Consider the following 22,356-nt stretch of genomic DNA (forward strand, 5'->3'; position numbering starts at 1 on the left):
GGGGTCACCATTGACCAGAATCTGTACTGGACTTGCCACATAAGTGCCGTAGCTACAAGAGCAGGTCAGAGGCTGGGTATTCTGCGGCGAGTGTCTCACCTCCTGACTCCTCAAAGCCTCTCCACCACCTGCAAGGCACAAGATGGAATACTCTCCACTTGCCTGGATGGGTGTAGTTACAATGCCATGGTGGGATTTGAAATCATATTCTCTGGATTATTACTCCAGGTGTCTGGATTACTAGTCCAGCAACATAACCATTACGCTACCGTAGCCACCTGCCTTTAGTAAGTGCCCCAGTATTGTTTCCACCCTGTCTATTACATTCCTATTCCTACCTGTACTTGTATGAATGGGGTCGCATCAAACGCTGGCGATCTTCAGCTGACAGGGAATCTAGAGCAGTCCTGGAAATGGGAACGGGACTATCAGACACCGGATCACTGTGATCCCGACATGCTATCTAACCAGAAAGGAAAGAATGATTAGTCACATGACTCTTGTGTACACAGCATACAGCTCTATTGTGTAGAGAGCTCAGGCAGTGTCTGATGGGGCAGTGTAGAGGGAGCTTTACTCTGTATCTAACCCGTGCTGTACCTGCCCTGGGAGTGTTTGATGGGACAGTGTAGAGGGAGCTTTACTCTGTATCTAACCCGTGCTGTACCTGCCCTGGGAGTGTTTGATGGGACAGTGTACAGGGAGCTTTACTCTGTATCTAACCCGTGCAGTACCTGCCCTGGGAGTGTCTGATGGGGCAGTGTAGAGGGAGCTTTACTCTGTATCTAACCTGTGCTGTACCTGCCCTGGGAGTGTCTGATGGGGCAGTGTAGAGGGAGCTTTACTCTGTATCTAATCCGTGCTGTACCTGCCCCGGGAGTGTTTGATGGGACACTGTAGAGGGAGCTTTACTCTGTATCTAACCTGTGCTGTACCTGCCCTGGGAGTGTTTGATGGGACAGTGTAGAGGGAGCTTTACTCTGTATCTAACTCGTGCTGTACCTGCCCTGGGAGTGTTTGATGGGACAGTGTAGAGGGAGCTTTACTCTGTATCTAGCCCATGCCATACCTGCCCTGGGAGTGTTTGATGGGGACAGTGTAGAGGGAGCTTTACTCTGTACCTAGCCCGTGCTGTACCTGCCCTGGGAGTTTTTGATGGGACAGTGTAGAGGGAGCTTTACTCTGTATCTAACCTGTGCTGTACCTGCCCTGGGAGTGTTTGATGGGACAGTGTAGAGGGAGCTTTACTCTGTATCTAACCCGTGCTGTACCTGCCCCGGCAGTGTTTGATGGGACAGTGTAGAGGGAGCTTTACTCTGTATCTAACCTGTGCTGTACCTGCCCTGGGAGTGTTTAATGGGACAATGTAGAGGGAGCTTTACTCTGTATCTAGCCCGTGCTGTACCTGCCCCGGGAGTGTTAGATGGGACAGTGTAGAGGGAGCTTTACTCTGTATCTAACCTGTGCTGTACCTGCCCTGGGAGTGTTTGATGGGACAGTGTAGAGGGAGCTTTACTCTGTATCTAACCCGTGCTGTACCTGCCCTGGGAGTGTTTGATGGGGCAGTGTAGAGGGAGCTTTACTCTGTATCTAAGCCGTGCTGTACCTGCCCTGGGAGTGTTTGATGGGACAGTGTAGAGGGAGCTTTACTCTGTATGTAACCTGTGCTGTACCTGCCCTGGGAGTGTTTGATGGGACAGTGTACAGGGAGCTTTACTCTGTATCTAACCCGTGCTGTACCTGCCCTGGGAGTGATTGATGGGACAATGTAGAGGGAGCTTTACTCTGTATCTAACCTGTGCTGTACCTGCCCTGGGAGTGTTTGATGGGACACTGTAGAGGGAGCTTTACTCTGTATGTAACCTGTGCTGTACCTGCCCTGGGAGTGTTTGATGGGACAGTGTACAGGGAGCTTTACTCTGTATCTAACCCGTGCTGTACCTGCCCTGGGAGTGATTGATGGGACAGTGTAGAGGGAGCTTTACTCTGTATCTAACTCGTGCTGTACCTGCCCTGGGAGTGTTTGATGGGACAGTGTAGAGGGAGCTTTACTCTGTATCTAACCCATGCCATACCTGCCCTGGGAGTGTTTGATGGGGACAGTGTAGAGGGAGCTTTACTCTGTATCTAATCCGTGCGGTACCTGTCCTGGGAGTGATTGATGGGACAGTGTAGAGGGAGCATTACTCTGTATCTAACCCGTGCTGGACCTGCCCTGGGAGTGTTTGATGGGACAGTGTAGAGGGAGCTTTATTCTGTATCTAACCCGTGCTGTACCTGCCCTGGGAGTGTTTGATGGGACAGTGTAGAGGGAGCTTTACTCTGTATCTAACTCGTGCTGTTCCTGCCCTGGGAGTGTTTGATGGGACAGTGTAGAGGGAGCTTTGCTCTGTATCTAACCCGTGCTGTACCTGCCCTGGGAGTGTTTGATGGGACAGTGTAGAGGGAGCGTTATTCTGTATCTAACCCGTGCTGTACCTGCCCTGGGAGTGTTTGATGGGACAGTGTAGAGGGAGCTTTACTCTGTATCTAAGCCGTGCTGTACCTGCCCTGGGAGTGTTTGATGGGACAGTGAAGAGGGAGCTTTACTCTGTATCTAACCTGTGCTGTACCTGCCCTGGGAGTGTTTGATGGGGACAGTGTAGAGAGAGCTTTACTCTGTATCTAACTCGTGCTGTTCCTGCCCTGGGAGTGTTTGATGGGACAGTGTAGAGGGAGCTTTGCTCTGTATCTAACCCGTGCTATTCCTGCCCTGGGAGTGTTTGATGGGACAGTGTAGAGGGAGCTTTACTCTGTATCTAACCCGTGTTGTACCTGCCCTGGGAGTGTCTGATGGGACAGTGTAGAGAGAGCTTTACTCTGTATCTAACCTGTGCTGTATCTGCCCTGGGAGTGTTTGATGGGACAGTATAGAGGGAGCTTTACTCTGTATCTAACCCGTGCTGTACCTGCCCTGGGAGTGTTTGATGTGGCAGTGTACAGGGGGCTTTACTCTGTATCTAACCCGTGCTGTACCTGCCCTGGGAGTGTTTGATGGGACAGTGTAGAGGGAGCTTTACTCTGTATCTAACCGTGCTGTACCAGCCCTGGGAGTGTTTGATGGGACAGTGTAGAGGGAGCTTTACTCTGTATCTAACCCGTGCTGTACCTGCCCTGGGAGTGTTTGATGGGACAGTGTAGAGGGAGCTTTACTCTGTATCTAACCCGTGCTGTACCTGCCCTGGGAGTGTTTGATGGGACAGTGTAGAGGGAGCTTTACTCTGTATCTAACCCGTGCTGTACCTGCCCTGGGAGTGTTTGATGGGACAGTGTAGAGGGAGCTTTACTCTGTATCTAACCCGTGCTGTACCTGCCCTGGGAGTGTTTGATGGGACAGTGTAGAGGGATCTTTACTATGTATCTAACCCGTGCTGTACCTGCCCTGGGAGTGTTTGATGGGACAGTGTAGAGGGAGCTTTACTCTGTATCTAACCCGTGCTGTACCTGCCCTGGGAGTGTTTGATGGGACAGTGTAGAGGGAGCTTTACTCTGTATCTAACCCTTGCTGTACCTGCCTTGGGAGTGTTTGATGGGACAGTGTAGAGGGAGCTTTACCCTGTATCTAACCCTTGCTGTACCTGCCTTGGGAGTGTTTGATGGGACAGTGTAGAGGGAGCTTTACTCTGTAACTAACCCGTGCTGTACCTGCCCTGGGAGTGTTTGATGGGACAATGTAGAGGGAGCTTTACTCTGTATCTAACCCGTGCTGTACCTGCCCTTGGAGTGTTTGCTGCTGAAATGGAAAGTGTCTGAGATCCAGCACCAATATCGCTCAAGTTAATGACCATAATATTTACATGAAAAATTTCACACACACGCAGAGACAAAGACACACACAGATATAGACACACACACAGAGCAACACTCACATACAGACAAACAGACAGAAGACACACACACTGACTCACACAGACAGACACACACATACCAAACCACATACACACACACACTGACCCAGACAGACACACACGCAGACACACACACACTGACCCACACAGACACAGAAGCACACACACACACCAACCCACAGACAGACACACACACACTGACCCACACAGACACAGACACACACACACTCTGACCCACACAGTCAGACACACACACACTCTGACCCACACAGACACACACATACTGACCCACACAGACAGACACGCACACTCTGACCCACACAGACACAGGCACACACACACTCTGACCCACAGACAGATACACACACACTCTGACCCACAGACACACACACACTCTGACCCACAGACACAGACACACACACACTGACCCACACAGACACAAACACACACTGACCCACACAGACAGACACACACACACACTGACCCACACAGACACAGACACACACGCACACACACTGACCCACACAAGACACAGACACACACACACTCTGACCCACACAGACACACACACACACACACACTCTGACCCACACACACTCTGACCCACACAGACACACACACACACACACACTGACCCACACAGACACAGACTGACCCACACACACAGACACACCGACCCACACAAACACACACACACACACAGACTCTGCCCCTACACATACCCGGAGTAGGTATGGCTGGGTCAGGTACTCGGTGCTGTCCATGCGATACAGGTTCCGCTCGATCCCCAGCAGCAGGTCGCCCACGTCGCTGCAGAACGAGATTTTGTCAGCGACGGCTTTCAGGTGGACGATTCTGTGAAAGATACAGACAGGAGCTGAGTGTTTAAATGTAGAAGCTACATCATTACATAAATTTAAAACAGAAATAGACAGTTTCCTAGAAGTAAAGGGAATTAAGGGTTACGGGGAGCGGGCAGGAATTTGGACATGAGTCTAGATTCGGATCGGTCATGGCCCTGTGGGTAGCGGAGCGGGCCCAGGGGCCGTGTGTCTAATTCTGTTAGATTCAGGAGATGGTTCTGTGATAGTAGATTGGCGGTTAGGATCAGATCAGCCATGATCTTATTGAATGGCGGAGCAGGCTCGAGGGGCCGATTGGCCTACTCCTGCTCCTATTTCTTATGTTCTTATGTTCTAACAGGGCTTGTGGATTCCGACTCTAGTGCACAACTCACCCGCAGACTGAGAAGTGTAATTTGAATTGAAAAAGAAAAATACTAAAATATTAAAACCTATGATGTACTGGTTGATGGATGCCGCACGCTGCAGGTAAACCCCGCCAATGTACTAGAAGTTTGAATCCACTTTTCACTCCACATCTCCTGCAGCACTGACCATGTTTCTGGGGTAGTTATGCGGGTATCGGTCGTCCCCCCACCTCCGGTACCAGACTAACCCATGACCATATGCGAACGAGACCTGGGTGTCCTTGTGCACCAGTCGCTGAAGGTAAGCATGCAGGTGCAGCAGGCGGTTAAGAAGGCCAATGGTATGTTGGCCTTCGTAGCGAGAGGATTCGAGTACAGGAACAAGGATGTCTTGCTGCAGTTGTACAGGGCCTTGGTGAGACCACATCTTCAGTATTGTGTGCAGTTTTGATCGCCTTATCTGAGGAAGGATGTTCTTGCCATGGAGGGAGTGCAGCGAAGATTCACCAGGCTGATACCTGGGATGGCAGGAATGACGTATGAGGAGAGATTGGGTCGATTGGGCTTGTACTCGCTGGAGTTTAGAAGAATGAGAGGGGATCTCATTGAAACTTATAAAATTCTGACAGGACTGGACAGACTAGATGCAGGAAGGACGTTCCCGATGGTCGGGGAGTCCAGAACCAGGGATCACAGTCTAAGGATAAGGGGTAGGCCATTTAGGACAGAGATGAGGAGGAATTTCTTCACCCAGAGAGTGGTGAACCTGTGGAATTCTCTACCACAGAAGGCAGTAGAGGCCAATTCATTAAATATATTCAAGAAGGAGTTGGATATATTTCTTGAGGCTAAAGGGATCAAGGGGTATGGGGAGAAGGCAGGGACAGGGTACTGAATTTGGATGATCAGCCATGATCGCATTGAATGGCGGAGCAGGCTCGAGGGGCCGAATGGCCTACTCCTGCTCCTATCTTCTATGTTTCTATGAACCTGGACAGGGAGAGTTGGCGAGGTATTCGGCTGTGGGAGGGAATTGGACCGGCCCCCGATCCTGACATCATCATCCCAGCGGGGGGTGGGGGGAGGGGTGATGATGGGGGAGCAGGGAACCCCCCCCCAGCTGAGACCCTCTAACAGCAACAATAATTTGCATTTATATAACGCCTTTAACGTAGTAAAACGTCCCAAGGCACTTCACAAGAGTATTATCAAATAGAATTTGACACTGACCCACAGGGACAGATGACCAAAAGCTTGGTCAAAGAGGTAGGTTTTAAGGAGCATTTCAATAGAGGAGAGAGAGATGGAGAGAGGTAGAGAGAGATGGAGAGAGGTGGCGAGAGGTGGAGAGGCGGGGAGGTTTAGGGAGGGTATTCCAGAGCTAAGGTTCTCGGCAGCTGAGGGCACATCGGCCAATGGTGGAGCGATGGAAATCGGGGATGCGCCAGAGGTCAGAATTGGAGGAGCGCAGAGATCTCGGAGGGTCATGGGGCTGGAGGAGGGTACACAGATAGGGAGGGGGGGGGCGAGGAGGCCATGGCGGGATTTGAAAACAAGGATGAGAATTTAAAAATCGAGGCGTTGCCAGACCAGGAGTCAATGTAGGTCAGCGAGCACGGGGGTGATGGGTGAATGGGACTTGGTGCAGCAGAGTTTCGGATGAGCTGAAGTTTGCGGAGGTCAGTCTCAGTCCCAGACCACCACTCTCCCGCTGCGGCATCAGGTCACAAGTGGAAACATCTTCTCCACGTCTACCCTATCGAATCCCTTCATAATTTTAAAAACCTCTATCATGTCACTCCTCAACCTTCTCTTTTCTAGAGAAAACAGCCCCAGCCTGTTCAATCTTTTCTGATATTTGTAACTTCTCAGGTATCATCCTAGTAAAAAAAAATTGCACCTTCTCCAGTGCCTTTTTTATAATATGGAGACCAGAACTGTGTACAGTACTCTAATTGTGGTCTAACCAAGGTTCTATACAAGTTAAACATAAATTCCCTGCTTTTCAATTCTATCCATCTAGAAATGAACCCCAGTGCTTGGCTGGCTTTTTTTATGGCCTCGTTAACCTGCGTCGCTACTTTTAGTGATTTGTGAATCTCTACCCCAGGTACCTCTGATCATCTATGGCGTGAGAAGCAAGTTGTGAGGAGGACACAGAGTCTGCAAAAGGATATAGAGAGGTTCAGTGAGTGGGCAAAAATCTGGCAGATGGAGTATAATGTGGGAAAATGTGAGGATATCCACTTTGGTAGGAAGAATAAAAAAACAAAATATTATTTAAATGGAGAGAGACTACAGAATGCTGCGGTACAGAGGGATCTGGGGGTCCTCGTACATGAAACACAAAACGTTAGCATGCAGGCACAGCAAGTAATTGGGAAGGGAAATGGAATGTTGGCCTTTATTACAAGGGGGATGGAGTATAAAAGTAGGGAAGTCTTGCTACAACTGTACAGGGCATTGGTGAGACCACACCTGGAGTACTGCGTACAGTTTTGGTCTCCTTACTTAAGGAGGGATATACTCGCATTGGAGGCAGTTCAGAGAAGGTTCATGAGGTTGATTCCTGAGATGAAGGGGTTGACATATGACGAAAGTTTGAGCAGGTTGGGCCTATACTCACTGGAGTTTAGAAGAATGAGAGGGGATCTTATTGAAACATATAAGAGTCTGAGGGGGATTGACAGGGTGGATGCTGAGAGGATGTTTCCCCTCGTGGGGGAATCTAGAACTAGGGGGCATAGTTTCAGAATAAGGGGTCGCCCATTTAAGACAGAGATGAGGAGGAATTTCTTCTCTCAGAGGGTCGTGAATCTTTGGAATTCTCTACCCCAGAGAGCGGTGGAGGCGGAGTCAGTGAATATATTTAAGGTGGAGAGAGACAGAGTTTTGAAAAACAGGGGAGTCGAGGGTTATGGGGAGAGAGCGGGAAAGTGGAGTTGAGGCCAAGATCAGATCAGCCATGATCTTATTGAATGGCGGAGCAGGCTCGAGGGGCCGATTGACCTACTCCTACTCCTGTTTCTTATGTAGCCATAGGTTAGAAGAAGGAACAGAAGGAGGAGGAGAAAGGGAAACAGAGGAGAGAAGGTTCAACCAGCAGTGAGGCGCGCTCTTCTACGACAACACCTCGGGGTCTGGAGCTCACTGCCTGAAAGGGTGGTAGAGGCAGAAACCCTCATCAGATTTAGAAAGTACTTGGATATGCACCCTAAGTGCCATAACCTAAAGGGCTACAGCTGAAGACCTGGAAAGTGGGATTAGGCTGGATAGATCTTTTTCGGCCGGCACAGACACGATGGGCCAAATGGCCTCCATCTGTGCCGTAAGTTTCTGGGATTCTCAGAGTATTGTCTGTGAGTATATTAATAAACAGGCAAAGTGTTTTGACTCCGCGCCTCAAACACATCCTTGCCATATCGACGCAAGATTGCCGCCGTTGATTATTATTACACATCCCAACAGTGCGATCCCATTGCGAGCTTTTCTCTTCACCTCAGCAGCTGGTTGTTGTGGTCCCAGATTTTCAGAGTCCCGCCTCTGCTGGCCGAAGCAAAGATCTTCAGCTCGGGACAGGCGCACAGATCTGGGGGGCACACAAAGAGTTTACAGCAGGTTAGGGAAAGCACAGATCTGGGGGACACAGTTTGCAGGAGTTTTTTTATTATTCTTTCCAAGATGTGGGTGTCGCTGGCAAGGCCGGCATTTATTGCCCATCCCTAATTGCCCTTCAGAAGGTGCTGGTGAGCCGCCTTCTTGAACCGCTGCAGTCCGTGTTGTGAAGCTACTCCCACAGTGCTGTTAGGGAGGGAGCTCCAGGATTTTGACCCAGTGACAAGGAAGGATCAGCGATATACTTCTAAGTCAGGATGGCGTGTGACTTGCAGGGGAACTTGGAGGTGGTGGTGTTCCCATGCACCTGCTGCCCTTGTCCGTCTAGGTGGTAGAGGTCGCGGGTTTGGGAGGTGCTACCGAAGAAGCCTTGGCGAGTTGCTGCAGTGCATCTTGTAGATGGCACACACTGCCCGCCCCACACCTCAGGATGGCTGTGGTGTCATAGCTAAACACAACCTCCCACCTGCCACCCAACCCCACAGCAAACCCATGTGCTGGGACTGGCCTCTAACACCCTCTCCAATTGAGCCACAACCATGTTGAGGAACATAGCAATGGGAGGAAGACATTCAGCTCCTCGAGGCTGCTCTGCCATTCATATCTGGGGGAGGTGGTGGGGGCAGGGGGCAGAACTAACTAGCTGCCATTTCTTGTGAATTAATGCAGGTTCCTGTTGTTTTCATTCAATCTTTTCCCCTTCACTCTCGGGATGTGGGCATCGCTGGCAAGGCCGGCATTTATTGCCCATCCCTAGTTGCCCAGATTGTGATACAACTGAGTGTCTTGCTAGGCCACTTTAGAGAACACTTAAGAATCAACCACATTGGTGTGGGACTGGAGTCACATATAGGCCCAGACCGGGTAAGGACGGCAGGTTTCCTTCCCTAAAGGGACATTAGTATTTTAACCATGCCATACCTGCCCTGGGAATGGTTAATGGGGCAGTGTAGAGGGAGCTTTACTCTGTATCTAACCCGTGCTGTACCTGCCCTGGGAGTGTTTGATGGGACAGTGTAGAGGGAGCTTTACTCTGTATCTAACCCTTGCTGTACCTGCCCTGGGAGTGTTTGATGGGACAGTGTAGAGGGAGCTTTACTCTATATCTAACCCGTGCTGTACCTGCCCTGGGAGTGTTTGATGGGACAGTGTAGAGGGAGCTTTACTCTGTGTCTAACCCGTTCTGTACCTGCCCTGGGAGTGTTTGATGGGACAGTGTGGAGGGAGCTTTACTCTGTATCTAACCCGTGCTGTACCTGCCCTGGGAGTGTTTGATGGGACAGTGTAGAGGGAGCTTTACTCTGTATCTAACCCGTGCTGTACCTGCCCTGGGAGTGTTTGATGGGACAGTGTAGAGGGAGCTTTACTCTGTATCTAACCCGTGCTGTACCTGCCCTGGGAATGTTTGAAGGGACAATGTAGAGGGAGCTTTACTCTGTATCTAACCCGTGCTGTACCAGCCCTGGGAGTGTTTGATGGGACAGTGTAGAGGGAGCTTTACTCTGTATCTAACCCGTGCTGTACCTGCCCTGGGTGTGTTTGATGGGGCAGTGTAGAGGGAGCTTTACTCTGTATCTAACCCGTGCTGTACCTGCCCTGGGAGTGTTTGATGGGTCAGTGTAGAGGGAGCTTTACTCTGTATCTAACCCGTGCTGTATCTGCCCTGGGAGTGTTTGATGGGACAGTGTAGAGGGAGCTTTACTCTGTATCTAACCCGTGCTGTACCTGCCCTGGGAGTGTTTGATGGGTCAGTGTAGAGGGAGCTTTACTCTGTATCTAACCCGTGCTGTATCTGCCCTGGGAGTGTTTGATGGGACAGTGTAGAGGGAGCTTTACTCTGTATCTAACCTGTGCTGTACCTGCCCTGGGAGTGTTTGATGGGACAGTGTAGAGGGAGCTTTACTCTGTATCTAACCCGTGCTGTACCTGCTCTGGGAGTGTTTGATGGGACAGTGTAGAGGGAGCTTTACTCTGTATCTAACCCGTGCTGTACCTGCCCTGGGAGTGTTTGATGGGACAGTGTAGAGGGAGCTTTACTCTGTATCTAACCCATACTGTACCTACCCTGAGAATGTTTGATGAGACAGTGTAGAGGGAGCTTTACTCTGTATCTAACCCATGCTGTACCTACCCTGAGAATGTTTGATGAGACAGTGTAGAGGGAGCTTTACTCTGTATCGAACCCATGCTGTACCTACCCTGAGAATGTTTGATGAGACAGTGTAGAGGGAGCTTTACTCTGTATCTAACCCATGCTGTACCTGCCCTGAGAATGTTTGATGAGACCGTGTAGAGGGAGCTTTACTCTGTATTTTAACCCTCCCAATGTCCCATTAGTTTGGACATGAGTCCACCGTAATGTCTCTCACCTGTGATCTCATCCTTGTGGTCACTGGCCGGATGATGGTCTTTGCGAATCCTTTTCCTCAAGTCGTAAAGTACGATTGTGTGGATAGCGCAGGCGGGATTCTGGAGAGCCACCACGAACATGGTCTTTAGTACGCACAGGTGGGTGGGGGGATGGGCGCCGTAGAAACTCATTAAGAGGCCGAGGGATTCATGGGCGTACGGGAAAACGCGCCACACCTTCACCACTTTGTCCTCACCTGTAACGGGTTGTCCGCATGTCAATTGGCAAAGACACTTTTCTTTCGACAATCTATGAACCGATTTCCCCCCCCCCCACCCCCCTACACCCCTCTCGGAAGTGCCGATTGTTGCCGGGGTACAGGTTTGTGGGTACCTGCCAAACCAGCCCCCCCTCCCCCTCGTGCCCATTCTTCCCTTGTTGGTCTACAACGGGTTAGTTGGTGCGCGATATACGCACCAACTAACCATGGACAGCATACCACCCTTGGCAAATCCTGGTCCTCGCCTGACTCACCCACTGAACCCTCGCCCCCCCTAGGGGTTACTGGTTAGCGGTACGGAGGGAGGAGCTACGCTGGTTTTTATTTATTTAACCCTATCTAGCCAAGGACCCAGGTGGCTCCCCCAACTCCTGCTCCGGAGGTCAGCTCAGCTCGCTCATCACTTAATAATTCAAAGCCGGGACCTTCTGGCCTGTAGGAGTTGGTGATTCCTTCAGGGACAAAGAACCAAATAGTTTGCTTAATATTTGCAAGTACAATGTCTGCTGTTGGCTGCCGTGTGTTATTGGGTGTTGTTTGATCACTGGTCAGTAAACACTGAGATGTTGTGATAAAAGTTAGTTTATTCTGTTGAGTTGTAGAATATCTTAGCTCAATGGTTCTGTTGGGCCGGGCTCTAGAAACTATTTCTCACTTGCTACTGAGAGTGGTACTGGGGGAGACAGGGTCCCAACAACAAAAAGACTCTCTGTTCTGACAGAAGGCCATTGACCTGAAACGTTAACTCTGTTTCTCTCTCCACAGATGCTGCCTGACCGGCTGAGTATTTCCAGCATTTTCTGTTTTTATTTCAGATTTCCAGCAGCCACAGTATTTTGCGTTTGGACGAAACGGTTCTCTCCTGCCTCACTTCTGTCTCTCTCACTTTTCTTTCTCTCTGTCCTACACTCTGTTCCTCTTTTTCCCTTCACTTCTGTTTTTCTTTCTCCTATTTTCCTTCGTCTCTCCTCCCTCATGCATCTCTTTCTCCTTCATATCTGTCTCTCTCTCTCTCCTTCTCTCGTCTCTCCTCCCTCATGCATCTCTTTCTTCTTCATTCTCTTTCTTCCTCCTTCATTTCTGCTTCTCTCTTTCACTTCTGTCTCCCTCTGTCCTCCACTTTTCTCTCAGTTTCCCTCATTTCTTTCTTTCCTCCACTTCTTTCTCCCTCTCACTTTTCTTCATTCCTCCTTCTCCCTCCCGGTGCTTCACCAGCACACGCAGCCCTCTCTTGCAGAGGATGTTGGCTTTGTAGCACTTAACGTATCTTTTGAAAACTCAAGTGAAGTGATTAGCAGCCGGTTTCCATCTCAGTGTGAAGCCAGTGACGGAACATCAACATTTTCATTTAGGACCGAGTGGACGGACACTCTCGCTCCCGCCACATAGTCAGGGAATTGGTTCCTTCCCCCCTCCTTGATCTTCTACATAAGAAATAGGAGCAGGAATAGGCCACTTGGCCCCTCGAGCCTGCTCCGCCATTCAATAAGATCATGGCTGATCTTGGGCTCAAAGCCACTTCCCCGCCCACTCCCCATAACCCTTCACTCCCTTATCTTGCAAAAATCTGTCTATCTCCACCTTAAATGTATTTAATGACCCAGCCTCCACCGCTCTCTGGGGCAGAGAATTCCACAGATTTACGACCCTCTGAGAGAAGAAATTCCTCCTCATCTCAGTTCTAAAAGGGCGACCCTTTATTCTGAAACTATGCCCTCGAGTTCTAGATTTCCCCACGAGGGGAAACATCCTCTCTGCATCTACCGTGTCAAGCCCCCTCAGTATCTTATATGTTTCAGTAAGATCACCTCTCATTCTTCCAAATTCCAATGAGTATAGGCCCAGCCTGCTCAACCTTTCGTCATAAGTCAACCCCCACATTATAAAAAGGATATAGAGGCACTGGAGAGGGTAGGAACAGGCTGGGTCTCTTTTCTCTTGAAAAGAAAAGGCTGAGGGGTGACCTAATAGAGGTCTGTAAAATTATGAAAGGTTTTGATAGAGTGGATACAGAGAGAGTGTTTCCACTTGTGGGGAAGAGCATAACTAGAGGTCATCAATATAAGATCGTCACCAAGAAATCCAATAGGGAATTCAGAAGAAGGGCTCACGGGATTGGGGGTAATATACTAGCATGGATTGAGGATTGGTTAACGGATAGAAAACAGGGTAGGAATAAACGGGTCATTTTCGGGTTGGCAGGCTGTAACTAGTGGGGTACTGCAAGGATCAGTGCTTGGGCCTCAGCTATTCACAATCTACATCAATGATTTGGATGAGGGGACCAAATGTAATATATCCAAGTTTGCTGATGATACAAAGCTGGGTGGGAATGTAAGCTGTGAGGAGGATGCAAGGAGGCTTCAAGCTAAGTGAGTGGGCAAGAACATGGCAAATGGAATATAATGTGGAGAAATGTGAAGTTATTCACTTTGGTAGGAAAAATAGAAAAGCAGAGTATTTTTTAAATGGTGAGAGATTGGGAAATGTTGGTGTTCAGAGGGACCTGGGTGTCCTTGTACATGAATCACTGAAAGTTAACATGCAGGTACAGCAAGCAATTAGGAAAGGAAACGGTATGTTGGCCTTTACTACAAGAGGATTTGAGTATAAGAGTAAAGACGTCTTACTGCAATTATATAGGGCCCTGGTGAGACCACACCTGGAGTATTGTGTACAGTTTTGGTCTCCTTACCCAAGGAAGGATATACTTGCCATAGAGGGAGTGCAATGAAGGTTCACCAGACTGGTTCCTGGGATGGGGGGATTGTCCTATGAGGAGAGATTGAGTAGACTAGGCCTATATTCTCTAGAGTTTAGAAGAATAAGAGGTGATCTCATTGAAACATACAACATTCTTACAGGGCTTAACAGGATAGAGGCAGGGAAGATGTTTCCCCTGGCTGGGGAGTCTAGAACCAGGGGTCACAGTCAAGGGGCCAAATGGCCTACTCCTGCTCCTATTTCTTATGTTCTTATGTTCTTTACCCAGAGTGGTGAGAATGTGGAACTTGCTACCACAGGGAGTAGTTGAGGCAAATAGTATAGATGCCTTTAAAGGGAGGCTAGATAAGCACATGAGGGAGAAAGGAATAGAGGGTTATGCAGATAGAGTTAGATGAGGAAAGACGGGAGGAGGCTCGAGTGGAGCATAAACGCCGGCATGGACTGGTTGGGCCGACTGGCCTGTTTCTGTGCCGTATATCCGATGGAATCCTATGAGTTTGTGGATCCAACCAGTTGGATTGCAGAATCTTTTCCAGTCCGACACTGCCAATGAGCTTGACACTGGGATGTGGGAATCAGATGGAGGTCATTGCAAAATGCAAAATGTCTTTCAATCAGCAAGATTTTCATTGTCTTATTCAAGTTCAATTCTTTTTTAAAAATGTATTCCAACTTAATCACCAATTCAGAAAAAATAATAATAGGTTGGGTCACTTCTGTTCTTGGAACTAGCCTGCAAAGTTTGAATTTAGCGCGACACTCTCCCGCTCTTCATCTCCCAAGGAGAAGCAAGATAGACGCACATTTCTTCGGCAGCACCTCCCAAACCGGCGGCCTCCACCACCTAGAAGGACAAAGGCAGCAGGTGCATGGGAACACCACCACCTCTAAGTTCCCCTCAGAATCACACACCATCCTGACTTGGAAATAAAGCGCCGTTCCTTCATCGTCACTGGGTCAAAATCCTGGAACTCCCGATTTAACAGCACCTTCACCACAGGGACTGCAGCAGTTCAAGAAGAAGGCCCACCACCACCTTCTCAAGGGGCAACTTGGGATGGGAAATAAATGCTGGCCTCGCCAGCGACGCCCACATCACCTGAATGAACTTTTAAAAAATGAATCACTTTCTCCCCACCAGAGGAAAAATGAAAAAGTTTCTCTATCTACCGTATCAAATCCTGCAAACATCTTAAAACATCTCGATTAGATCACCCCTTAAACTTCCATACTGAAGGGACTACAAGCCTAGTCTATGCAACCTGCCCACATAATTTAATCCTTTCGACCCCGGTATTCTGGTGAATCTGTGCTGCAGTCCCTCCAAGGCCAATTTATCCTTTGTGAGATGCCAGACGAATAAGGGCAAGGAAGGCAAGGCAGGTCCTGCCAATAAAATCCACAGCCACGACAGTGAGGGAGAGTGCTATGGTGAAACGTATCATCAAGCAGAGCGGCCTCGGTAAGGGGGAAAGGAGTCACCATCGATAAGGCAAGTTTCGGTGCAGCCCAGGCTATCGATGGACCTGTCCAGGATGATATCACGAATGATTGTGAGAATATGGATGTTGACGTAAGAACTTGGTCTAAGCGTTAAACAAAGCTTTAATCAACTGTTTTACAACATGGAGGTCTAGTTGTGTCCTTCACTAGTTCCTGTTAAGAATGTCCTGCGCAAGCTGGGCCCGTGCCCGAGTATTTATACTCTCCCTGGACAGCGCCACCCGCAGGCCGCTCAGTATTATTTCTTAAGTTTTTCTTTCATGAATGACTGATTCACGTCAGATGTGTTTTTACATTGTTTTTACTGCAGAACGAAGGCAGAACAAATAATGTAGAACAGAATTGGTTTAAACCGTGTGCTCACAGATCCTGGTCACAGTGACATTCCTGAGTAAAGTCACAGTTCGGGAAGAGCAAAGTTAAAAAGCAGAGACTGTTGCTGACCATATATTGGAAACGGGAAGGTGACATTAAAACTCAGCAGGAATTAGGCAATGTCTGCTCGTTTGCTAAAACGTATAAAAGTGGGAAACAAAGGTCACTTCGGGGGAGCAGGAGACAGCGAGCGTCCCAAGCGTGAGTCTACAGTCAACGGCTTAATTTCTGCTTGTATTAGAATTGTGAGAGACTCTCGTTAACTGTTCTTTAATGTTGTTTCTGACTGAGGACTTTGATTAATAAAGTAATATGTCGAACTGAACCTCTTACGTACAAATTAACATGTGTCGGTGTTTTATTATCTCCTTGACTTAACATAAGAACATAAGAAGTAGGAGCAGGAGTCGGCCATTTGGCCCTTCGAGCCTGCTCCGCCATTCAACAAGATCATGGCTGATCTTCTACCTCAACTCCACCTTCCCGCACTATCCCCGTATCCCTTAATTCCCTTCGTTCCCAAAAATGTATCAACCTCTGTCTTGAACATACTCAATGACTGAGCCTCCACAGCCCCCTGGGGTAGAGAATTGCAAAGATTCACAACCCTTTGAGTGAAGAAATTTCTCCTCATCTCAGTCCTAAATGGCCGACCCCTTATTCTGAGACTGGGGGCTGGATTTTCCAAGCCCCGAGGAGGCGGGCATGGAGGCGGGACAGCTGGTAAATTCGGAGAAAGTGGGGGCGGATGGCAAACCCGCCCTCATCCAGCCTCCGTGCCCTTTTGCCAGGAGGCGGGAAGATGTGCAGCTTCAGGTCCCGTCTCCTGGAGGCAGGAAAAGCATTTAATCCTTTTAACTGCCTGTTAACAGGTAGTTAACAGGCAGAAAAAAGGATTCGTGCCATTTTACCTTCACAGGTGAAGGCTTCCCGACCTTGCTGAACCCCGCCGGGTTGGAGGAGACGTGAAGGAGGTCTGTGGCGGTCGGAGGCACCTGGAAGTAAGATGTAGAGGTGAGTGATGGGTGCAAGTGTGGAGTGCTAAGTATGGAAGGTCAGTGATAAGTTTTTAAAAATGTTCACTTACCTTGTTTTCTTCCTACAGCCTTCAGCAGTGCTGGATCGGGAGAGCCGACATCCTCCTTGTCAATTTCACAGACTGGCTGTTGGAACCTCCGAACCAACAGCCATGTGAAATCTACAAAGTTGAAAGGTTTGATGAGTCCTGAACACAAGGAACTACAGAGAATGTCAGTGTTTGACAGCTTCACAGAGCTGTCAAACGATGACATTTCTTCTTTCAAGAAGTCTTGACGGATAGCACGTCTGACGTTGACGTGCTCTGTTAGTGACTTCCTCAGGGCGGGCTTAACAAGCTCAATCAGGGGGAAATCCCTCTGGTTGGTCAGGCGAGGATGGAGGCGGGACATTGACATGACAAGCAGCAGTCCCGCCTCCAACTCGCCTCCATTCACAAAATCCAGCCCTGTGACCCCGTGTTCTAGATTCCCCAGGGGAGACATTTTCTCAGCATTAACCCTGTCAAGCCCCTTAAGAATTTTATATGTTTCATTCAATTAGGTCACCTCTCATTCTTCTAAACTCTAGGGGCTAGATTTTCAGTTGCTTGCGCCAGCAGTTAGCGCCTTAAGAGAAGTGATTTCCGGGCGCTATGCGTGTAGCGCCCGGGCGCAGCGCAGTTTGCGCCCCGCCCCAAATTAAGTTGCCCGTTAGCGCCGGCGCAAAGTTTAGCGCCCGCCCGGATGCGCGCGCAGAAAATGACGTCACATCCTCGTGCAACGCCCTTTGGCCGCCCCGATTGCAAACTTCAGTCGGACCGCCCCATTGTGCGGCGGGCGGCCGGAGCGTTTGGAAAAAGGAACGCAACACAACCAGCGCGGGCCCCGGGGGGCGCTAATTAAAGGGAACGTCCTCTCCAGTATAAAGGCCATCCATTATTTCAGAAAACAGTCTTGTGCAACGCATTTCTGGAGACACAACAAGGAGGATAGCTAACTGGTTTCAAGCAGCAAGAGCCAGGTATTTTTGGACTCAGGCAACAGCGCTGCAAGTGGCCATTTGGAAATTAGAGTGTTTGCCAGGATTTGATGGGGGTTGCATGGGGTGCCAACGCGGAGCTGCAGCTCCATGTCCGTAGGGCTCGCAGACGCATTGTGAGAGGGGCAGCCCTGGCTAGAGGCAGAGGGGGCTACAGGCGTCGGCCACGTAGGCCTTACCCAGTCAGGCTATACCGCCAGCAGCGCTCCTACCTAAACATGAGTGCCGCGCGATGTGTTAAAAGGCTCCGATTCCGAAAGGGGGTGATTGCAGAGATCTGCCACCTGCTTCGCCGAGATCTGCGGCCAAAGCTCAGGTGCAGGACGTCTCTGTCGGTGGAAGTGAAGGTGACAGTGGCATTGAACTTCTATGCCACCGGCTCCTTCCAATACGCTGCTGGGGACATAGCAAACATCTCCCAGTACGGCGCGCATCGCTGCATCCGCCAGGTGACCGAAGCACTGTTCAGAAGGAGAAGCCAATTCATCTCCTTCCCCATGGCCCTGGAGAGCCAGCATCAGCGCGCATTGGGATTTTCCAGACTCGGGGAATTCCCCTTGGTGCAGGGCGCCATTGACTGTACGCATGTGGCTTTGCGGGCCCCTCTGGAGCATGGCGAGCAGTATCGCAACAGGAAGGGCTACCATTCTCTGAATGTGCAGCTGGTCTGTGACCACAAGCAGCGCATCATGGCAGTCAATGCCAGCTTCCCAGGCAGCAGCCACGATGCCTTTATCCTGCGGCAGAGTACTGTGCATGACATGTTCCAGGCACAGCCTCCCCCAAGAGGATGGCTACTCGGGGACAAAGGCTATCCTTTGTGCACCTGGCTCATGACCCCGCTCCGCGCGCCCAGGACCGCTGCTGAAGAGGCCTACAACGAGAGCCATCAAACCACCCGCAACATCATCGAGCTAACTATTGGGGTCCTCAAGCAGCGGTTCCGCTGCCTTGATCGCTCCGGAGGAGCTCTCCAGTATTCGCCGGACCGGGTCTCCCAATTTGTGGTGGTTTGCTGCATGCTACACAACCTGGCTATCCGCAGGACTCAGGCACTGCCACCTGACGTTGGACCAGCACCTCAGGAGGAGGAGCAGGAGGAGCATGAGGAGGAGGAGGAGGAGGAGGAGGAGGAGCAGGAGTACGTTCCCAGGAGGGAGCGACCAGGGCCAAGGGCCGCACGACGCCACCTTATTACACGGTACTTCTAAGCCCCCTGTCAGGGAATGGCCAGGGGCCATGAGGGAAGATGAATGCAGCCGCTCCGCAAGCCCTCAGCCGGCGAAGCCAACAAACACTAAGAAGAACAACCATGGAGACTGCATGAATAAAGATAATTTTTTATTAAACAAAAATGAAAAGCCCTTCCCACATGAATCCCCAAAAACAATAAACGGGCCCCACAAAAAGCCCAACAAACGACTCACTCCCACAAACTGGGGAGGAGCCACTCCACCTTTATTGAAACCGGGCCTCAACGTCGGCCTAACGCAAAAAAAAAGCCCTCCAAAAGCACAACCATGGGCAAAATAAAGATGGCCACCGCCATATTAAAGGAAAGCTGGCCACACCCTCTACTGAGTGGCCCGCGAGGGCGAGACCTTGGCCAGCATTTTGCCTCCCCTGCCCTGCCTGCTGCTCCTTCGCAAGCTCTGCCCAGTGGCTGCTGCGAGGCTGGGGGAAGGCGCCTGAGGCTCAGATGCCCTTCCGCCAGATGCCACTGGGGGGCGGCCTACACGGCGTTTGGGCCTCGAGGGGCCGTCTCCTGAGTGGCGCGCCTGAGCCTGGCCACCATCAGCTGCAGCCGCTTGCCCTTGACGCCCCAGAGGGGGAATGGCGGCGACGGATGGTGCAATGTGGGCCAGCTGGCGTCTGGGATGCGCTGGCTGGTGCTGTGGCGCGGTGGCACTCGGCCGGGCCCGCACTGCAGGATCCGCAGCAATCAGCCGACGGCCGGCTTGCTGGGATGGTCCAGCGCGGCGCCTGCCCTGGCGATGCCTGCCTGAGACAGCGCGTGTGGCAGCAGTGAGTGGCCCTCTGGTCCTGGTGTGCGCGCGCATCACATCCGCCAGGGTCTTGACGGCATCAGTTAGCATGCGGCCAGTCGCGGCAGTTGCTGCCCCGAACTCGCGCACACTGGTCGCCAGCGACTCGATGGCCTCAGGCATGCGCCCCACCACGCTCATGAGCTCCGTGTGGCGCCGGTCCGAGTCGTCGGCCATCTGATCGAGCTTCCGCACCTCCTCCGAAGTGAAGGTGTCCGGACTGGAGTCGCGACTCTCCCGCTGGGGAGGAGGGGGCCGAACTAGGGGACCCTTGCCGCGTTGGTGACGGCGAGTTTGCCGAGCAGCAGCACTCCCCTCTGATCCTTCCCCCCTTTGGGGGGAAGGCCGCGGGCCACGCGCACGGCTGCTGGGTGGCTGGACGCCACTGGTCCCAGAAGCTGCATTGCCCTGCGACAGTTCCTCCAGGCACTCGTCCAGTGAGGAGGTGTCGAGCATTTCCTCCTCTCCTGCGGGACGTGACTGTTCCCCCGAAGGTCCGGCTTGCTCCTCCTCCTCCTCCTGGTTGGAGGTGCTGTCACTGGCAGCCTCAGGGTCCTGGTCGTCACCAGCTGAAAGCAGGAATGCACAAGAGTAGCTTCAGAGTGAGGAGACGGCGTCAGCGAGGGAGTTAGGACTGGTGGGATTCAGCGCATTGGTGGGACAGTGGCAAAGGAGGTAGCTCGGATGGGCCAGTGCGACGCGAGAGGGCCAAAAGGCGAGGTCCTTACCATTGCCGGGCAGTGGAGGGTCGGATACACCGCACGCTGTGGGGACAATCACACGTGCTCCCATGAGCACACACACGCGCTCCTCCAGCCGAGTGAGCTCCTGCAGCTTGGCGCGGCCACCCCTGGCACGGGCCTGGCGATTAAACGCTACTTTAGCCTGCAAGAGAAAGGACGGGCTGTAAGGGCGCAGTGAAGCCCTGATGTAGTGTGCACTGCCTCCCATGGTGGAATAGCTTGGCCAGAGTGAAGCCCTGATGTAGTGTGCACTGCCTCCCATGGTGGAATAGCTTGGCCAGAGTGAAGCCCTGATGTAGTGTGCACTGCCTCCCATGGTGGAATAGCTTGGCCAGAGTGAAGCCCTGATGTAGTGTGCACTGCCTCCCATGGTGGAATAGCTTGGCCAGAGTGAAGCCCTGATGTAGTGTGCACTGCCTCCCATGGTGGAATAGCTTGGACAGAGTGAAGCCCTGATGTAGTGTGCACTGCCTCCCATGGTGGAATAGCTTGGACAGAGTGAAGCCCTGATGTAGTGTGCACTGCCTCCCATGGTGGAATAGCTTGGACAGAGTGAAGCCCTGATGTAGTGTGCACTGCCTCCCATGGTGGAATAGCTTGGACAGAGTGAAGCCCTGATGTAGTGTGCACTGCCTCCCATGGTGGAATAGCTTGGACAGAGTGAAGCCCTGATGTAGTGTGCACTGCCTCCCATGGTGGAATAGCTTGGACAGAGTGAAGCCCTGATGTAGTGTGCACTGCCTCCCATGGTGGAATAGCTTGGCCAAAGTGTAGAGTGCCGAATGGCCATTTGATGCTCATGACTGTCCCAATGCTGCTGGCTGAGGGCTGGCCAAAAGGACTTTCAGGTCCCTTTGCCCATCATGTCAGGTGTACATGCAAGAATGAGGAGGAGACTGGAAAGGCTACTCACCCTCACAATCCTGGTCAGATCGTTGTACTTCTTACGGCATTGTGTGTGGGTCCTGGGGGCCTCGCCGGTGAATGTCACCCTCTGGGCGATCTGCTTCCAGGCTTTGGTGTAGTCGTGGTGGGTTGGATTCCTCCCACTGTCTGGAAACAAGATCTTGCGCCTCACCTCCAGAGCTGTGAGCATGATGTCCAGATCACCCTCTGAGAAGCGCAGGGCACGCTGACGGGCCTTCTCTGGCGTTGCCATGACTCCCTGGGGCTGAGCAGTAGTGTTGAGGCCTCTTTGCAAGGCTGCAGTGTGCAGGGCGTGGCAGCAGACTAATTCGTCCCTTCCCCCTTTAAGAGCTGGTCGGCACCACGGGGTCTGCTGTCAGTGCAAAAATGACCGCACCCGTGCTGCGCCCCGCCTGGGCGCTATCCCTCTGGACCGCCGGCTTAGCGCCTAAAGAGAGTAGTGGAACGCCTCTTTTAGCGCTCCACCAACCTCTTAGGGCGAAGCCACTGAATTCCCGGCAACGGGGCGCTACTTTGGGGCGGGCGCTAACTTCGGGCGGGCGCTAAAGCTAGCGCCCCAAAACTGCCTAAACTGAAAATCTAGCCCCAGGGAATATAGGCCTAGTCTACTCAATCTCCCCTCATAGGGCAATCACC

General features: G+C 51.3%; 1 protein-coding gene across 5 annotated transcripts in view; it reads right to left on the minus strand.

Moving 5' to 3' along the window:
* LOC147116858 (WD repeat-containing protein 97-like) overlaps positions 1 to 22,356 on the minus strand; it is a 154,840-nt gene that overhangs the window by 71,250 nt on the left and 61,234 nt on the right. For all 5 annotated transcript variants that reach the window (XR_015078322.1, XM_085987268.1, XM_085987267.1 and 2 more), the window contains exons 8-11: positions 11,082 to 11,318; positions 8,596 to 8,686; positions 4,610 to 4,742; positions 339 to 463 (exon numbers count right to left, since the gene is read on the minus strand). Coding sequence is in view for 4 of the 5 variants with exons in the window: in XM_085987268.1 (XP_085843394.1) it covers positions 339 to 463; positions 4,610 to 4,742; positions 8,596 to 8,686; positions 11,082 to 11,318 (586 nt within the window). In the remaining variant the exon portion in view is untranslated. The remainder of the gene's footprint in view (positions 1 to 338; positions 464 to 4,609; positions 4,743 to 8,595; positions 8,687 to 11,081; positions 11,319 to 22,356) is intronic.

The sequence above is a fragment of the Somniosus microcephalus genome, chromosome 5, assembly GCF_052327205.1.
Source record: "Somniosus microcephalus isolate GS21.2 chromosome 5, FLI_Smic_1.0, whole genome shotgun sequence".
Classification (NCBI taxonomy): Eukaryota; Metazoa; Chordata; class Chondrichthyes; order Squaliformes; family Somniosidae; genus Somniosus; species Somniosus microcephalus.